At 44.8% G+C, this 16,536-nt stretch overlaps 1 protein-coding gene across 1 annotated transcript in view; it reads left to right on the top strand.

Annotated features, from left to right (window-relative positions):
* The window catches only part of kif15 (kinesin family member 15), a 61,940-nt gene that overhangs the window by 25,281 nt on the left and 20,123 nt on the right, over nucleotides 1–16,536 (top strand). Inside the window, exons 21-27 of the mRNA XM_056245683.1 lie at nucleotides 111–261; nucleotides 11,206–11,291; nucleotides 11,572–11,650; nucleotides 11,761–11,847; nucleotides 15,296–15,400; nucleotides 15,483–15,605; nucleotides 15,676–15,822. Of these exons, the coding sequence (XP_056101658.1) occupies nucleotides 111–261; nucleotides 11,206–11,291; nucleotides 11,572–11,650; nucleotides 11,761–11,847; nucleotides 15,296–15,400; nucleotides 15,483–15,605; nucleotides 15,676–15,822 (778 nt within the window). The remainder of the gene's footprint in view (nucleotides 1–110; nucleotides 262–11,205; nucleotides 11,292–11,571; nucleotides 11,651–11,760; nucleotides 11,848–15,295; nucleotides 15,401–15,482; nucleotides 15,606–15,675; nucleotides 15,823–16,536) is intronic.

Genomic DNA, 16,536 nt, shown 5'->3' with positions numbered 1-16,536 from the left:
TTTTCCCTAACCTTTTGTAACCAGTTTGTCTCAGAAAACATTTATACCCAGTATAACTTGTCTGTCTTAGATTACAATGATACTCAGTATAATCTGTTTGTCTGTTTCAGGTTGGAGTGGGAGCAGGTGTTGGAAAAACAGCGCGTTCTTCAGGACACGTATGACACACTGCAGGCTGAGTTTCAGTTTGAGTTGGATCAGCACACACAGCAGATGGAGCTCAAGGGCCGAGAGCGTTCAGAAATGCAAACCAAGATTAATGTCAGTATTCATTCACACTCACACAGTTTTAGTTTTCACTTAAGGGCTTTTCACACTGTGCCTAACCCTGGGATATTGCCGTTCTAAACACAGCTTTTATGAAACCCTGTACTAGAGTAGGGTTAACACCGCTTTTGCACTTTTAACTCCACAATGTGGTGCCAAACTGGTGCAGTGTTAGAATGTTAAGGCTAAGCCTAACAGACATCCATTTGCATTCCTCATATTCGCATACTTTAGACACAGTCACTGCTTGTTTAATAAAAAGTAGTTTCAGCGTTTGAGGGGAAAAAATGTCAAATGGTTACAGAAAATACATCTACTGGAGTTAAGAAATTTATTCTTACTTTTTATAGTCTGAAAAAGTCCATTCAGGTAAAACTTGATATATTCAGAAATATAAAATGAAGATGTGCAGCGCGAGAGCCTTTATTTACAGTGTACAGCAGCTATCACACTGTAGCCCACTGAAGCTAAGCAGGGTTGAGTCTGGTCAGTACCTGGATGGGAGACTCCTGGGAAAACTAGGTTGCTGCTGGTGAGGCCAGCAGGGGGCGCTCACTCTGGTCTGTGTGGGTCCTAATGGCCCAGTATAGTGACGGGGACACTACTGAAACAAGCACTGTCCTTTGCATGAGACTTTAAATCGAGGTCCTGACTTTTTGTGGTCATTAAAAATCCCAGGATGTCCTTAAAAAAAGGTGTAGGGGTGGAACCCTAGCATCCTGGCCAAATTTGCCCATTAGCCTCTTAATCATCCCCATATTTACTGATTGGCTTCATCACTCTGTCTCCTCTCCACCAATAAGCCGGTGTGTTGTGGGTAGGGGTGGAACTGTTCACAAAATCCTCGGTTCGGTTTGTATCACGGCTCTGTGGTCACGGTTTTCGGTTAGATACAGTATAAATTGTTAATGTTTTTATTTTTCCTTTTTAACACTTTAGAAATACCATACATCAGCATAACATCTATAGCCTTATAATCTACCATTTACAGTATTTAAAAAATAAGTTATTCTCAAGGTCATGTAATCAAAAAAATGAAAGAATGAGGCAGCTTGATTTTAGGAATTGACAAATTATCAATTAAATCTGTGAGATTCTGATACAGCAAGAGGAGATGTTGTTAATTTCAAAAGGCTTTTCATTTATAAAAAAAAAAGTACAACTGTTGACCTTAAACAAATTGTAGCTGAGAACAAAAGCACTTATTGTCAAATTTAAAGTATAGGCTTTCTTGTCACTGTTACACCGTGTCCTAACCAGACTCGATGCGACACGCGATAAAAGGTGTCTTTTCCATGTTAATCCGAGTTTTTGTCCTAATCAGCCGCGACGGCGACACACAACGATTCTATTTTAGAAACAGTTCCTATTTCTCCGACGTCGTGGTGAACAGAAAGTATGCTAATCTCAGGTAGGCTACTGTTTATGTGCTTTATTTAAAGGTGCCTTGTGTAAAAAAATCTATTCAAAATCCACATATTCCATACCAGATGGGGGCAGTATACCTCCAGAAAGTTGGGCTACTCTAGTCTGTTTTTTTAGTTTCGGGTTGTTAATCTACTAAAACCGTCAAATCGTCCGCTTTGTCCCGCCAAAGCCTATTTTGATCGGTGAGTGATGTAGAATAGAATGACTGCTGCGCTTGACTGGGCGCATAACGAGCAGAGAGAGAGAGAGAGAGAGAGAGAGAGCGCCCCGGCCGCGCGTGCACACTCTCACGTCTTCAAACAACACGAGCGCTGTCCTCCTACTCTCTCTCTCACTCGCGCATATTAATCAAATCAATTGACACGATCGTAAGACCGCAGTTCATTTGGAGATTTTTAGAGATTAGAGACTCAATGAACAACATCTCAACACTAAATTATAAAGGCCGGTCTCATATAGACGCGATTGACATCAGGTTCAAGTACGCCCACAAGCCGTGCGAGTTATTCGTGTATTGGAGTTTGGCTGGTGGTTATGTATGTTGCCCGCATACCGCCTCCCATTGCCGAAACTGGTATTATGACATTATGACATATTATGGGCTAGTAATTTAGCATGCTAATTCAGGTTTATATCTCGGCAGCACTATAACTTGTCATTTTTTTAATGACATCATTGCATTTATTTCTTCTCATTCTTTTGATACGTGTAGCTCATTTGTTGGATATTTTTACCTAAATTTTTACATATGGCACCTTTAATGTTAAAAGCGTCTGTGTGAGTTTGCATATTATTTTAGTCTTTTATAGCCGTTACTGAAAGCAACAATTCACCTGTTCACCAACAATTCAATCTGAAATATTCAGATCTTCTAAATAAATCAAAGTGAACAAGAACGTTCAAACTGTCAACTCATTTTTAACAGACAAGTGTATTCTATGACAACGATTGTTTCAGTAACTCTGTATGTATAATATTGTTAAAATGGTGTAATATTCATGAATTTGATTATGTACTTATCCATTTAGTTGAGAGTGGCGCAAGCTTGCCTAGAGAGCCCACTCACTCACGCTCTTCTGATTGGCTGTGATTTTTGATTGACTACATCGCGTCCCATAGTTGCATCGTGTCTGGTGTGGACGGTCAAATTATTTGTCGCTGGAATCTTATTACATTTCGTCTGGTTAGGACACGGTGTAACATTCGCCTCTGTGCATTACACTGCCCGTGGCTGGACCCGAACAATACCCACGTGTCTCGAACTGTGACAAGTGAATTGAACGGTTCGGATTTTTTTCATGAACTGTTCCACCCCCTAGTTGTGGGCCTTCTGGTGCAGTCTGGCTGCTGTCGCATCATCCAGGTGGATGCTGCACATTAGTGGTGGTTGAGGAGATTCCCCCCTTCCATATGTAAAGCAATTTGAGTACCCAGAAAAGCACTATATAAATGTAACTAATCAATTAGCTAATTACTGTCGCGCTGTGTGTCTGTCTCCCGTGAGCCTGTCTCTTCTCCTCCTCCTCCATTACGTCTTATCTGCGTGCCGCTCTGCATTGGTAGCGCGCACGTGACTGTGCGCGCCTTGGCACTCGCGACCAGGTGAATTAAATTGGGGTAATCAGAAGCTCGCGCTCAGTTCAATGAGCGGGAGCACATATACACAATGCAATCATTTGGTTGTAATGAAATGGACTGAGAGGACGGCAGAAGCATTGTGCATCCACTGTGAGGAATGAGACTTTTGATTGTGACGGGCTATCGGTAAGCTCATGGACTGTCATTTAGATCTTTGTCCGTTTAGGTGCAGAAATGTATTTAATAAGCTAAATGTGTTAATGTGGGTGTGAGTTAAGAGTTGTCACTGCATAGTTAAAGAAATAAATCTAAAACCAAATGCTTGGATGTATATGGTTAAAAAATGTGGGCTTCTTACCTTATATTTGTGAGTAAATACTTAAATAGACTTGTTAATGCTTAAAATACATATTAGTAAATGCTGTTAAAATATAATTGTTTGTGGGACATTATACTTCATCTAAAAATATTTTATATTGTTGGAATACTTACCTTGACATGTGTTTACTGTAACTGTGAATAATACCTGTTTATTCAAAATGCTTATTTTTGTATTTAAAGGTTTTTCACCTGTTACTTCTATTACTTCTGTTGAATTGGTCAAAATAAAATCATCTGAGTGAAATCCGAAGTCTGGTCCTTGTCAAGTGTGGACACCTCACAGCCAGAAGAAAACACTTGACAGTGAAAAACCGGCCTGGCCAGAAGGAAACCGGCTGTGACCAGTGAAGACTCCACAAAAGCCCACCGCAAAGAGGGAGAAGACTCCACCTGGGGGCCTGGAGGAAATCAACTACCTGCCGTCCACCTGTCAGTCCAACAGCCAAAAAGGGCAACATGGCCGAGTCCAAGTCACTCGAAGAGCTGAAATTGGAGCGAACTACAGTAAAAAGACTTTTTTCCCGACTCGCCAACCATATAAAGAGGACCCACATGGAGATGTCTGTAGAGGAGCTACAAGATAACTTCAAAAGACTCACAGCAGAGGGTGCCAAAGTGATGGATGTAAATGAGGAGGTTGAGGCTGCTTACATTGAACTCGGCAGAGGAACCGAAGCGGAAGGCGCATCTGAGTTAAGTGACCAGCAGAGAGCCGACCTCGAGAAGACGGAGAAAGAGTGTGAGCAGAAGTTAAAAGAAGGAAAGCACCTAGTTCAGGAGACACTATGGGCCTCATTTGGTGAGAGAGAACTGACCCTTGCTCTAAAAGCTGCAGAGGCAGAGTGTGAGAACGTCTTCTCCGCTCAGCCTAACACACCCCTGGAGGCGTATGACTTTATGCTCCACCATTTAGAGAGCCTGGTGCGCAAAGCCAAAGAAGCGCACCAGACCTGGAACCGCTGGGCTCCCCCAGCCGAGAAGCAAGACTCCACTCGTCGGCTAACGGAGCTCGAAACCCAACTTCCTAAGCTGGTGTCAAGGAAAGCCGCCCTGATCGGAGCAGCAAGAATTAAAGAGGACACCAAGAAGGTACCCGTCACAGCCCACAGCGCAGCCCCTGTTGCAGCCATAAAGATCAAAGCCACAGCTTTACCAAAGTTTACTGGCAGCCAGCGTGAGTACTACAGATGGAGGAAGGAATGGGAGGCTCTGCAGAGGCAAGGTGAACCAACCGGGTCCAAAGAGGTGAAGAAATTTCAACTACTTGATAGCCTCGAGGAAAGAGTGGCCAAGGATCTACGGCTCTCTACTTACACTTCAGCAGACGAGATCTTCAGAGTCCTAGAGAACCGCTATGGAAACCAAGCCACCATCGCCATTGAGATTGTCGAAGAGCTACAAGCTATTCCACCTGTCCGTGGTAACCACCCGAGAAGAATCATAGAGCTCATCCAAGCAGTGGAAAAAGCCCTCTATGATTTGACTGAACTGAAGAATGCAGAAGCCATAAAAAACCCACTGGTGTTAAAATCCATTGAGAGTAAGTTGCCAGAGTCTCTGAAGAAAGACTGGCTTACCCACGCTACTGACCCGAATAATGCTGTGACCCACTGGAACCGCTTTGACAAGTTACTGGCATACCTCCAATCCCAAGAGTCCATCTATGAGCAGTTAGAACAGCTGGGAGACATCGACCCTGCCAAGGAAAAGACCAGGTTTCAAACCAAGCATGCCCGAACACGGACAGTTAAATCCATCAGTGAAATAGCAGGCTGCATCATCTGTGGAGATCCGAAACACAAAAGAAAACTTTATATCTGCAGGAGGTTTAGGACCACTACAAAGCTCCAAGAAAAGAGGAGCGCAGTGCAACAGCTTGGAGCCTGTGAGGGGTGCCTCGAAATCCACAGCGAACCCTGCAGAAAAACTACTTACCTGTGTGGGAATCCAGAGTGCAGAGACCAACACCACTACCTCCTCTGTCCCTTGCCCAGACACCAGTCCCAAAGACCCAAGTTCGGTCCTGTGAGAGCTGAGGGGAAAAGACACACCGAGGCCCAGGAAGAGTTTCTCTCTAAACTTTCATCTGAGCTAGCGCAGCAGTGTCGCAATGCTTTCTGCAACATCGCATCTCAAGCATATAAGTCCACTACAGCAGAGAGAGGCCTTCTGGAGGAGACTGGTCTGCACGAATACCCAGTGCTCCTGATGCTCCTTGACGTCACTGCCAATGACGGGCAAAGAATCGGAACACTTATTGATCTTGCGTCTGACACGAATTACATAACCCATAAAGCTGCAAGCAAGCTGAACCTCCGCAGTGAAGATGTTGCACTAGTCGTCCATGGCGTTGGAGGGATGAAAGTGTCTGTGGCAACCAAGCGCTACCTCCTTAAGATCCGCGTCAGCACTCCGAGAGGAACTTTGAAGTCTCACCAGCTGATCTGCTATGGACTTGACAAGATTGCAGAAGTGCACAGACATGTTCCATCTGACAAGTTGCAGAAGATCTTCCCCGATGTTCCCCTCAAAGACCTCATCAGACCCAGAGAAATCCAGCTTCTGATCAGCCACAAAGAAGGGCAGCTGGTGCCCCAAAAAGTCCGTTCAGTTGGTGACCTGGTGCTCTGGGACGGTCCACTCGGTAAGACAGTCGGGGGCATGCATCCAGACCTCTTGGAGGAAGTCATCCTGAAGGCACACTCGTCCAAGACTCACTTCGCTAGGTCGATGAGAACTTCAGCAGTCAAGTATCGTGAATTCACTATAGACTCAACTTCCTGCCAGTATCCCGACCACCCCGAGATCCAGTCTAGCACAGCCACCAGCAGCAGAGACTTTCTGAAGTGGTGGAGGTGGGAAAGCATCGGAGCCGCCTGCCAGCCGAAATGTGGAGGGTGTCGCTGCGGGAACTGCCAGCCAGGGGGTAAGGAAATGACGATTGCAGAAGAAAGGGAGATGGAGATCATAAAAAATGGCTTGACCTACACGACTGGAGATGTACACAGCACCGAACCACACTGGCATGCTAAGTATCCGTGGGCAGAAGATCCAGCAACCCTGCCAAACAACAGGAGAGCAGTTGAGGCAACATTCCTCAGAACTGAGAAGCAGCTGTCAAAAGAACCTGAGTGGAAGGCAGCCTACGGTGCACAAATCCATGAGATGGTGAACCGCAGAGCTGCAGTGAAGCTGTCCGAAGACGTCCTGCAGAGTTGGACTGGGCCAGTGTGGTACATAAGTCATCTCATCGCACCAAACCCACACTCAGTCACCACCCCAGTCAGACTAGTGTGGAACAGCAGCCAAAAGTGCAGAGGTCTCAGTCTGAACGATATCCTCATCAAAGGTCCTGATGTCCTGAACCCGATCAAAGCTGTCCTACTGAGATTTCGAACTGGTGTCTATGCTGCCCTGGGTGACATTCGGAAAATGTACAACTCTGTTTGGCTGGAAGATCGAGAGGTCCACTTGCACAGATTCCTGTGGCGTGACAGTGAAGATGCTGAAATAGAAGATTTTGCCATAACAAGAGTCAACATCGGAGACAAACCTGCCGGTTGCATAGCCCAAGTCGCCATGCGAGAGACTGCAAACTTGCCTTCATTTAGTCACTTTAAGGAAGAGAGACGCGTGCTAGAAGAAGATGTCTACGTCGATGACATCCTGACTTCACACAACGATCTTGACCATCTGAAAGGCCTCACAACCAACATCAAATACATCCTGAAAGCTGGAGGATTCCACATAAAGCCCTGGGTTTACTCCATTCAAAGTGGGAGGAAAGAACCCGAGAAGGAGATGCCAAAGACTATGATCCTACCAAACCAGCTGACGGAAGGCGACAACAAAGCCCTTGGCCTTGGTTATATCATCAATGATGACAAACTCCATGTCATGGCTGCAGTTAACTTCTCAAAGAAAAGGAGAAATATGCGTCTTGGTCAAAACCTGCTCAAGGAAGAGGTCAGAAATCAAACACCAGATCCACTCACCAGACGAGAGCTGCTAAGCCAGGTTTCTAGCCTGTACGACCCACTCGGCCTTGTGACTCCTGTCAAGCAAAAGGGTGCCATCCTTGTTAGGAGAGCTTTTCAAGAAGCCAAAGTAAAATACTGGCTAGAGGACACGTGGGATGCTGCTTTGTCTGAAGGTCTCAGAGAAGATGCTATAAAGCTATTTGAAGAATATGCTGATCTGAGCCAACTTCGTTTCACCAGGTCCCTGACTCCGCCAGATCCCTGCGCAGAGCCCAGTGCCATCACGTTCTCTGATGGCAGCCAACACGCATATGGCGCAGTGATGTATCTTCGCTGGAGCTGCAGCCATGGTGTCGTTGTGAGACTGGTCGAATCCAAAGCCAAGCTGACCCCCCTTGACCACAAAGGGGATCCTGTGAAAGCTGAGATATGCGGAGCAGTCTTCGCAGCCCGCCTCAAGACCTACTTCCAGAGACACTGTCGACTCCAGGTCAAGAGATGGTATCATCTTGTCGACAGTCAAACAGTCCTGGGTGCAATACAGCGTGAGAGTTATGGCTACCAGACTTTCTTTTCAAACCGTGTTGGTGAGATCCAGAGCAGTACCGATGTCCAAGACTGGTGGTGGATTCCTGGGCTAGCAAACATTGCAGACATCATCACCAGAGGGGCCTGTCCAGATGCCCTAACTGAGGACTCTGAGTGGCAGTTGGGTCCAAAGTTCCTCCAACTTCCTGACGATGAGTGGCCGAAGAAGTCTGCCAGAGATGTTGCAGCCCAAGCTCGAGACAAAGTCACAAGGATCCAGAAAAAGGCATTTGTAGCACTACTAACCAGAAGTCACCTGAAGACAGCGCACAGTCCAGCCCAGCTAGAGTCTGGAAGACCACCAGCAGGAGCAGCAGTGCGACAACTAGTCGATGAAAAGCGCTTCAGCAACCTGAGAAGGCTGGTTGGGACTGTGGCTTGGATCTGGAGAGCAGCTAAGAAGTTCTTGAGTGCCAAAACCAGAGACCAAGAAAAGTGGGAGGCAGTGCCATCCTCGGGTGTCCTTACAGTCAGTGAGAGACGAGACGTGTTTCGAGACCTTTGCCTAGCAGCACAAGAGGGCGTCAACTTCCCAAGCACCACAACAGACAGATTAGTCGTCTACAGAGACCAGACAAGTGGACTTCTAGTTTGTGGTGGCAGAATCCAGACCTTTAAAGAAGATCGCAGAGCTGTTCCACTCTTACCATTCCAAGCCTGGTTATCCACCTTGCTAGCCAGAGAAGCACACAGTGAAGCACATGACGGAGTGGCGGGAACCCTGCTGCGGATGAGGATAAAGGCGTGGGTCATCAGAGGAAGGATCATTGCCCAAAAAGTTGTTGACAAGTGTATCGTCTGCAAGAAAGCAAAAGGAAGAATCTGTAAACAAATAATGGGAAACTTACCTGAAGAGAGGTCAAGTCCTGCAGCACCATTCGAATTTGCATCCGTTGACCTGTTTGGACCTTACCATGTGAAGGATGATGTCAAGAAGAGAGTGACCATGAAAGTATGGGGCGTCGTGTTTTGCTGTATGTCCAGCCGAGCCATCCATGTCGAGCTAGCAAACACACTATCGACAGAGAGCTTCCTGTTTGCTTACCAGAGATTCACTGCTGTCCGAGGCCATCCCCGTAAAATCTGGTCTGATCCTGGTACGAACTTTGTCGGAGCGAGATCTGTCCTAAAAGAGATGTACACTTACTTGGATCAAAAGAGAACAGAGTCACTTGAAGAATATGCTGCCAAAAATGGGACCACCTGGACGTGGAAAATCCTCCCAGCTGACTCGCCTCACCGAAACGGGGCCGCCGAAGCCGCTGTCAGAGTCACCAAGAGAGCCCTTCAAAGCCTTGGCAATGTAGAAGGCCTTACCTTTAGTGAGTTTCTGACAGTGCTGCAGCTAGCTGCTAATCTTGCCAATGAAAGACCCATCGATGCCAGAGTCCAGAGTCGAGAAGAGCGCATCCAGTACATCACGCCGAACAACTTGCTGCTTGGTCGAGCCACACAAAGTGGAGATTTTAAAACTGTCGACTACACCATTTACCCATTCAAGAGGCTCAAAGAAGTGCAAACGATGGTAAGCAACTTCTGGAAGTCCTGGAGCCAACTTGCTGGTCCGAACCTGTTCATTCGCAGTAAGTGGCATACTGCTGAGAGGAACGTTACCGTTGGAGACATAGTTTGGCTCTGCGACCAAAACGCACTGAGAGGGCAGTTCAGGCTTGCAAAAGTAATCAGCGCAAATCCTGATTTCAGAGGTGTCGTTCGAGATGTTCATGTGAAAGTCTCTCCAAGTTCTAGCACCTCTGTGAGAAATTCAAAACCTGGTGCCACGGATCCTGAATCGGGTACCATACTGCATCGGGACGTCCGACGCCTTGTGGTCCTCATGCCAGTGGAGGATCAAGTTAGAGACCAGCCCACTTGAGAGTACGATCTTTCTGGGCGTTGCCACGTAAAGATCGAGTGGGAGGTGTCGCGCTGTGTGTCTGTCTCCCGTGAGCCTGTCTCTTCTCCTCCTCCTCCATTACGTCTTATCTGCGTGCCGCTCTGCATTGGTAGCGCGCACGTGACTGTGCGCGCCTTGGCACTCGCGACCAGGTGAATTAAATTGGGGTAATCAGAAGCTCGCGCTCAGTTCAATGAGCGGGAGCACATATACACAATGCAATCATTTGGTTGTAATGAAATGGACTGAGAGGACGGCAGAAGCATTGTGCATCCACTGTGAGGAATGAGACTTTTGATTGTGACGGGCTATCGGTAAGCTCATGGACTGTCATTTAGATCTTTGTCCGTTTAGGTGCAGAAATGTATTTAATAAGCTAAATGTGTTAATGTGGGTGTGAGTTAAGAGTTGTCACTGCATAGTTAAAGAAATAAATCTAAAACCAAATGCTTGGATGTATATGGTTAAAAAATGTGGGCTTCTTACCTTATATTTGTGAGTAAATACTTAAATAGACTTGTTAATGCTTAAAATACATATTAGTAAATGCTGTTAAAATATAATTGTTTGTGGGACATTATACTTCATCTAAAAATATTTTATATTGTTGGAATACTTACCTTGACATGTGTTTACTGTAACTGTGAATAATACCTGTTTATTCAAAATGCTTATTTTTGTATTTAAAGGTTTTTCACCTGTTACTTCTATTACTTCTGTTGAATTGGTCAAAATAAAATCATCTGAGTGAAATCCGAAGTCTGGTCCTTGTCAAGTGTGGACACCTCACAGCCAGAAGAAAACACTTGACAATTACAGTGTGAAATGTCTTATGAATACCCAGTATTTAGCCCAGAATAAATTATGACCAGTGTGAAGCAGTCTAACCCAGGATAATTCAGGGTTAACTATTACAAGTGTGTAAAGCCCTATACTGTTCACGTTTATTATACAGGTTCACACTAGTGGGTCAAACATGTTTGGTTGAATGATTTTTAGGTCAGATGTCTGTATTTAGTTTTATTGTGTGGTTGAAGGTCTAGCTATTATCAAAGCATTAACCGTATAGTATGGTTTTGTTTGTAGGAGTTGCTACATACTCTTCAGGAGGAGAAAGAGCAGAACAACAGTGTGAGATCCCAGCTGACCGCACACCAAGAGAGTGTGTCAAAGTGAGTGAAAGAGACATGAAAATATCTGTCAAAACCCTGCCTTATTATTTGATGTATCTGATTTTGGTATTAGATATTATAGAGTAAGTGTGTAAATAATGGACTTGTTGATATAACTATATAGTTAAAGTTTTGTTGTTGTTTTCCTCCATCTTGTCTTGTGTGCATAAGTGTCAATACTTGTGGGCGTGTGTGTGTGGAGAGAGCCATAGAGAAATGAATGCACTTATAATTTGCATTATGTGCACCTATAGAAGTTTTGATGTTGAGTGTTTTTCAGAGAGCTTGTACAGTCTGTAGAAGAGAATTCCTCACTGAAGAAACACATCACTGACCTGACAAACAAAAATCAACAACAGGTATGTGTGTCCGTTTACAATTTTAGTCTTTTTTGTAATTTGCATGATGATATTCTGATGCTGTATTGCATGACGTCTACATTCTGTTTGGTTCTGATGTGTCTGTGCAGTGTGATGAGATCAGTGCTCTACAGCAGAGTGTGTGTTCAGCCAACATGACTATCAACAGCCTCAGGCAGAAGATTGAACAGGACAAAGTGAGAATACAATACACTGATCACAAAAAGCAGGAATCTTACACTCACTGTAAAAATGTCTATTAAAAAAAAGGTTAGGTTATATAACATTAGTTTATGCATTGGGTATCAAGAACTAATAAACGCCATAACATTTATGTAATGCTATATTAAATGTTAATGGTTATAACTTAATGTTAACATTCAACATGTTTAATGTCAATGCAAATGTGGTATATGTAGAATGTAGAAATGGCAAGGACGAGCTTCTCTGCATCTGCCAGGTTAAGTGTTGGACGGAGTTTGGCAATGTTCTTGAGATGATAAAATGATGTCTTACAGAGGTGTTTGATGTGGGTGTCAAAGGTGAGTTGAGAGTCCATTTTAACACCCAAATTGGTGACAAATGTGGAAAGTGCGATGTTTTGGCCCGAAAAAGTGATACTGCTGATGGTGGAAAAGCGGAGCTGATGTGGTGTGCCAATTAAGATGGCTTCCGTTTTGGAACTATTTAGCTGTAGGAAATTGAGCTTCATCCACGCCTCTATCTCCTCCAGGCAGGTGTTCAGTGTGGATGCTGGCAAGGGAGCAGAAGAAGTGGGGGTTGTCCTGAGATACAGCTGTGTGTCATCAGCATACCAATGGAATGATATACCATGTCTGCTAATGACTTTGCCAAGAGGCAGCATGTAAATGGAGAAGAGTGTGGGGCCCAGCACAGAGCCCTGTGGGACACCGCAGGTGACATTATGAGTGTGTGATTTGGCTTTGCCCAGGGCGACATGCTCAGTTCTGCCATTCAGGTATGAGTTAAACCAGTTGTGAACATTTCCTGAGAGTCCAATGGTGTATTGCAGGCGGTGAAGGAGGATGTTATGGTCTACTGTATCAAAAGCAGCTGTTAGGTCTAGTAGGACGAGTAGAGAGGGAGAACCAGTATCAGCTGCCATCAAGAGGTCATTGGTGATCCTGACCAAGGCTGTTTCTGTGCTATGGCCAGGGCGGAAACCAGACTGAAACTTTTCAAATAAGTTATTGTGTTTAAGATGAACATGGAGTTGAGCTGCAACTGTTTTTTCCAGAACCTTTGATAGGAATGGAAGATTGGAAATTGGCCTGTAGTTGGAGAGAACTTCTGGATCCAGAGTGGTTTTTTTTAATAGAGGTCTGATGACAGCAGTCTTTAATGTTGATGGGATATGACCAACCAGGAGGGAGTGGTTTTGATCTTTGTGATAAATGGAGAAATGGCAGAGATGTTGGCCTTCAGCAGGGCTGAAGGGAAAGGGTCCAGGGCACAGGTGGATGGCTTCATTTTTTTAATGACATCCTCCACTTCTTCCTGTGTGGCATCAGAGAAAGAACAGAGGGGCTGGACAATCTCAAACGGTGGGTCGGCCGTTGGGAGGGGCAGGACAGCAGTGGCGGAGAGGTGGGAGCGGATGTTATTACCTTTTTTTTTGAAAAAAGTAATGTGCATGTTACACCTCTCTTCGGTGGTCTCAGGGTGGGAGAGTAAGGGGGGTTTAAGAAGGTGGTTTATTGTTGAAAAAAGTTGTTTGGAGTTACCAGGGCTGTTATTGATGATAGTGGAATAAAACCTGGACCGTGCGTCCCTCAGAGCTTCTGCATATACCCTCTTTTGCTCCCTGTATGCCTGTTTATGAACAGTCAGTCCAGAGACCTTTTGCCGCCGCTCAAGGACACGCCCAGCCGCCTTCATCTTTCGCAGCTCAGAGGTGTACCAGGGTGCAGAGCGCGTGAATGAGACTGACCTGGACATTAAGGGAGCGTGGAGGTCCAGAAGACTGCTCAGGGACTGATTGTAGAAATCCACGGAGTCAGTAACAGAAACGAAGTCAGTAAATCCGGAGGAGAGATGTTGAAGGTCCTGGGCCAGGGCATCTGCATTGATGTTTTTCAGCTTTCTATAATGGATCTGCCGCCTTGGTTTGGTGTGGGGAGAAGGAAAGGGCAGCTCCATTGACACAACCTTGTGATCTGAAACACCGAGATCATAAACATGTAGATTGCTAATGAGGGCGGAGTTAGAGATGACCAAATCGAGTGTGTGTCCCCTGGAATGTGTGGGGACATCAACATGTTGTTGTTAATCGAGGGAGTCTAGTAGCTGAAGGAAATCAGCAGCGGGATGACATGAGGGGGCATCGACATGAATATTTATATCTCCCAGGATTATTGTATTTGCATAGGTCGTACAGAGTGTTGTAAGGAGATCAGACATTTCCGGGATGAAAGTAGAGTTTAGTTTAGGGGGCCGGTAGATAAGGAGAACAGTCATTGGAAAGGGGGGCTTACATGTAAATGCAAGACACTCGCAGGAAGATGTTGCAGGCAGTACGATGGGGGACAGCTCTAGATCCTGTCGGTAAATGACAGCTAGGCCACCACCGCGGCCAGTGCGGCGAGCTGCCTCCAAATAACTGTAGCCGGGGGGACAGGCTTCATTTAGGGCAGAGTAAACCTCTGGCTGATGCCAGGTTTCCGTCAGACACATGAAGTCAAGTCCTTTCTCCCTGATGTGTTCTTCAATCAGTGTGGATTTATTATTGATGGATTGAGTATTGAAAAGTTCGATTTTGACCAATGACTGTGGGGTGAATCTTTGTATGGGTCGCAAAACATTAAAATCTACTCCACGCAAACTGGAATCCACTCCACGAAATGTATCCAGCCGAAAGTGCGAGGATCCTATACTGGAATGCAGAGGTCTCGCGATATTTCCAGTATTGATGGTAGCTGGCCCGACGGTACTCTGATGACGCGTCATACATGTGACGGATGACCAGAGAGATGGGATGTTTGTAGCAGAGCAGCTTGGCTGTTTATGAAAGACGAATTTTCGACCGGAGCCTCTATGAATGTAACGAGGACGGCGAATAAGTCCAAGTTCTTTAATGATGGGGATGTTAAATCCAGGTGTGGTTGCGAAGTTAAGTCGTCGGAGTTGCGAGCTGGAATATCTGAACGCCATAGTGAGCTGGAAGCCGTCTGAAGCAGGTAGGTGTCTAGCTACCTAGTTTCCCACTGGTATAAAAAGTGCGCACCTTTGTTTAAAAACAAACTACTGCACAAAGCTCATAAAAATAGCTCAAGCACAAAATATATGTAAGCACAATTAAAGATAACGGGCGGAAAAGCGGCGAACAAACAATGCCTGCGTCCTCTCCTTCCTGTATACTTCCTGTATGATCGTATAGGTTTCTGATATTGATGTTTATATTGAGCTTAATCTAAATATACATGTAACTGCAATTATTTTTTTTGTATGTATTCAAGCTCTATTTTGAAAACAAGTCAAGATAACATTTTATCTATAATTCTTATTGTAACCTATGTTTTAATGAAAAACAAGACTAAGACTGACTGAATAACAATAGGATTTAGTTTTTCCTCTGCTATATCGTTACAACGACTGGGGTTTCACTATGTGCGTGTTTGTGTGTAGGATGTGGTGCTGGAGTTTATGCAGGAGACCAGAGATCTTCGGAGTGGGGTGGCTGAGAGAGATCAGACTGTGTGTTTGCTGCGAGGAGAGATCGCTGACATCAGTGTGAGTTGCCCTATCCTATCCATCCTGCATGCTCATAATGCTTAGGTAGGTTGTATTGATATATTAAGTGTTGTACCTGCAGGGGAAGTACAGCACAGTTTGTAATGAGAAAGAGCAGATGAAAGAGAACATCACACAAATGCAGAATGAACTACAGGAGCTGCGAGAAGCTTCAGAGAGGCGTCTTGCTTCTGACCGTGTAGAGGTATGTGTGTAACTGGGTTAAGTTTTAATATTTTGTCACAAGCCGAAACTGAAGTATGTGTGTGTCACAGCTGGAGCTGCTGCAGGAAGATATGTCCTATGCTACTGATGAGATGGAGAGACTCAGTAAAGTGGTGGAGGATCAAGCTGCTTTATTGGAGAGGTCTAGGACTCTGAACACAGAGAAAGAGAACAATATAAACACCCTAGAGGAACAGGTACTTCCCCTTCTACCTCAATTCATGCTTCAGTTTTTAAATCAAATAGGAGTTAATGTAGAGTCCACCTGTCATTCAGTCATTATCGATGGCTCTCTGCAATACTTGATTCTGATTGAACAGTCGTGGTATTTTGCAGTCAAATATTTTTATATAATGAACTCTGAATGAGTGGTTCTCAACTGGTGTGTTGCAAACAAAAAATGGGACTCGGAATTGTTCTGATGTGTCTTAGACTACAGGCAAACAATGTGAAATCCAATTATTACAATGCAATATATATTCAAGTATAGGTAGGTTAACAGTATTCATCTACTTTCAAAGGGGTGGAGAAAATGCTTCTCGAACTCAGACCACCTCCTACAGATAGTCTTGGGTTCGATACCATGATGCGCTCCTAGGTGCTCATTACAGCTTTTACATGACCAATTTTTCATGCAAACCGTGCCCTGTTTTGAGCTAAACTGCCAGTGTGAAAGGAAGCACTCGGTAACAATTTAGTTTAGGGTCCAATTCTCACTATTAACTAGTTGCTTCTCAGCATGCATATTACTATGATATTGGCTGTTTATTAGTACTTATAAAGCACTACCTTACAACTATTAATAAGCAGTAAAAGTTTTTTGAGGCAAAAGTCATAGTTAATAGTGAGAATTGGACCATAATCTAAAGTGTGACCAAGCACTCTTCGTACAAGCTAGTTGAATCAGACGA

The sequence above is a fragment of the Rhinichthys klamathensis genome, unplaced genomic scaffold (assembly GCF_029890125.1).
Source record: "Rhinichthys klamathensis goyatoka isolate OS25496 unplaced genomic scaffold, OSU_Roscu_1.1 h1tg000033l_1, whole genome shotgun sequence".
In the NCBI taxonomy this organism is placed as follows: Eukaryota; Metazoa; Chordata; class Actinopteri; order Cypriniformes; family Leuciscidae; genus Rhinichthys; species Rhinichthys klamathensis.
Note: the sequence above shows the minus strand (reverse complement) of the source record. Positions and strands in the feature narration are given on the sequence as shown.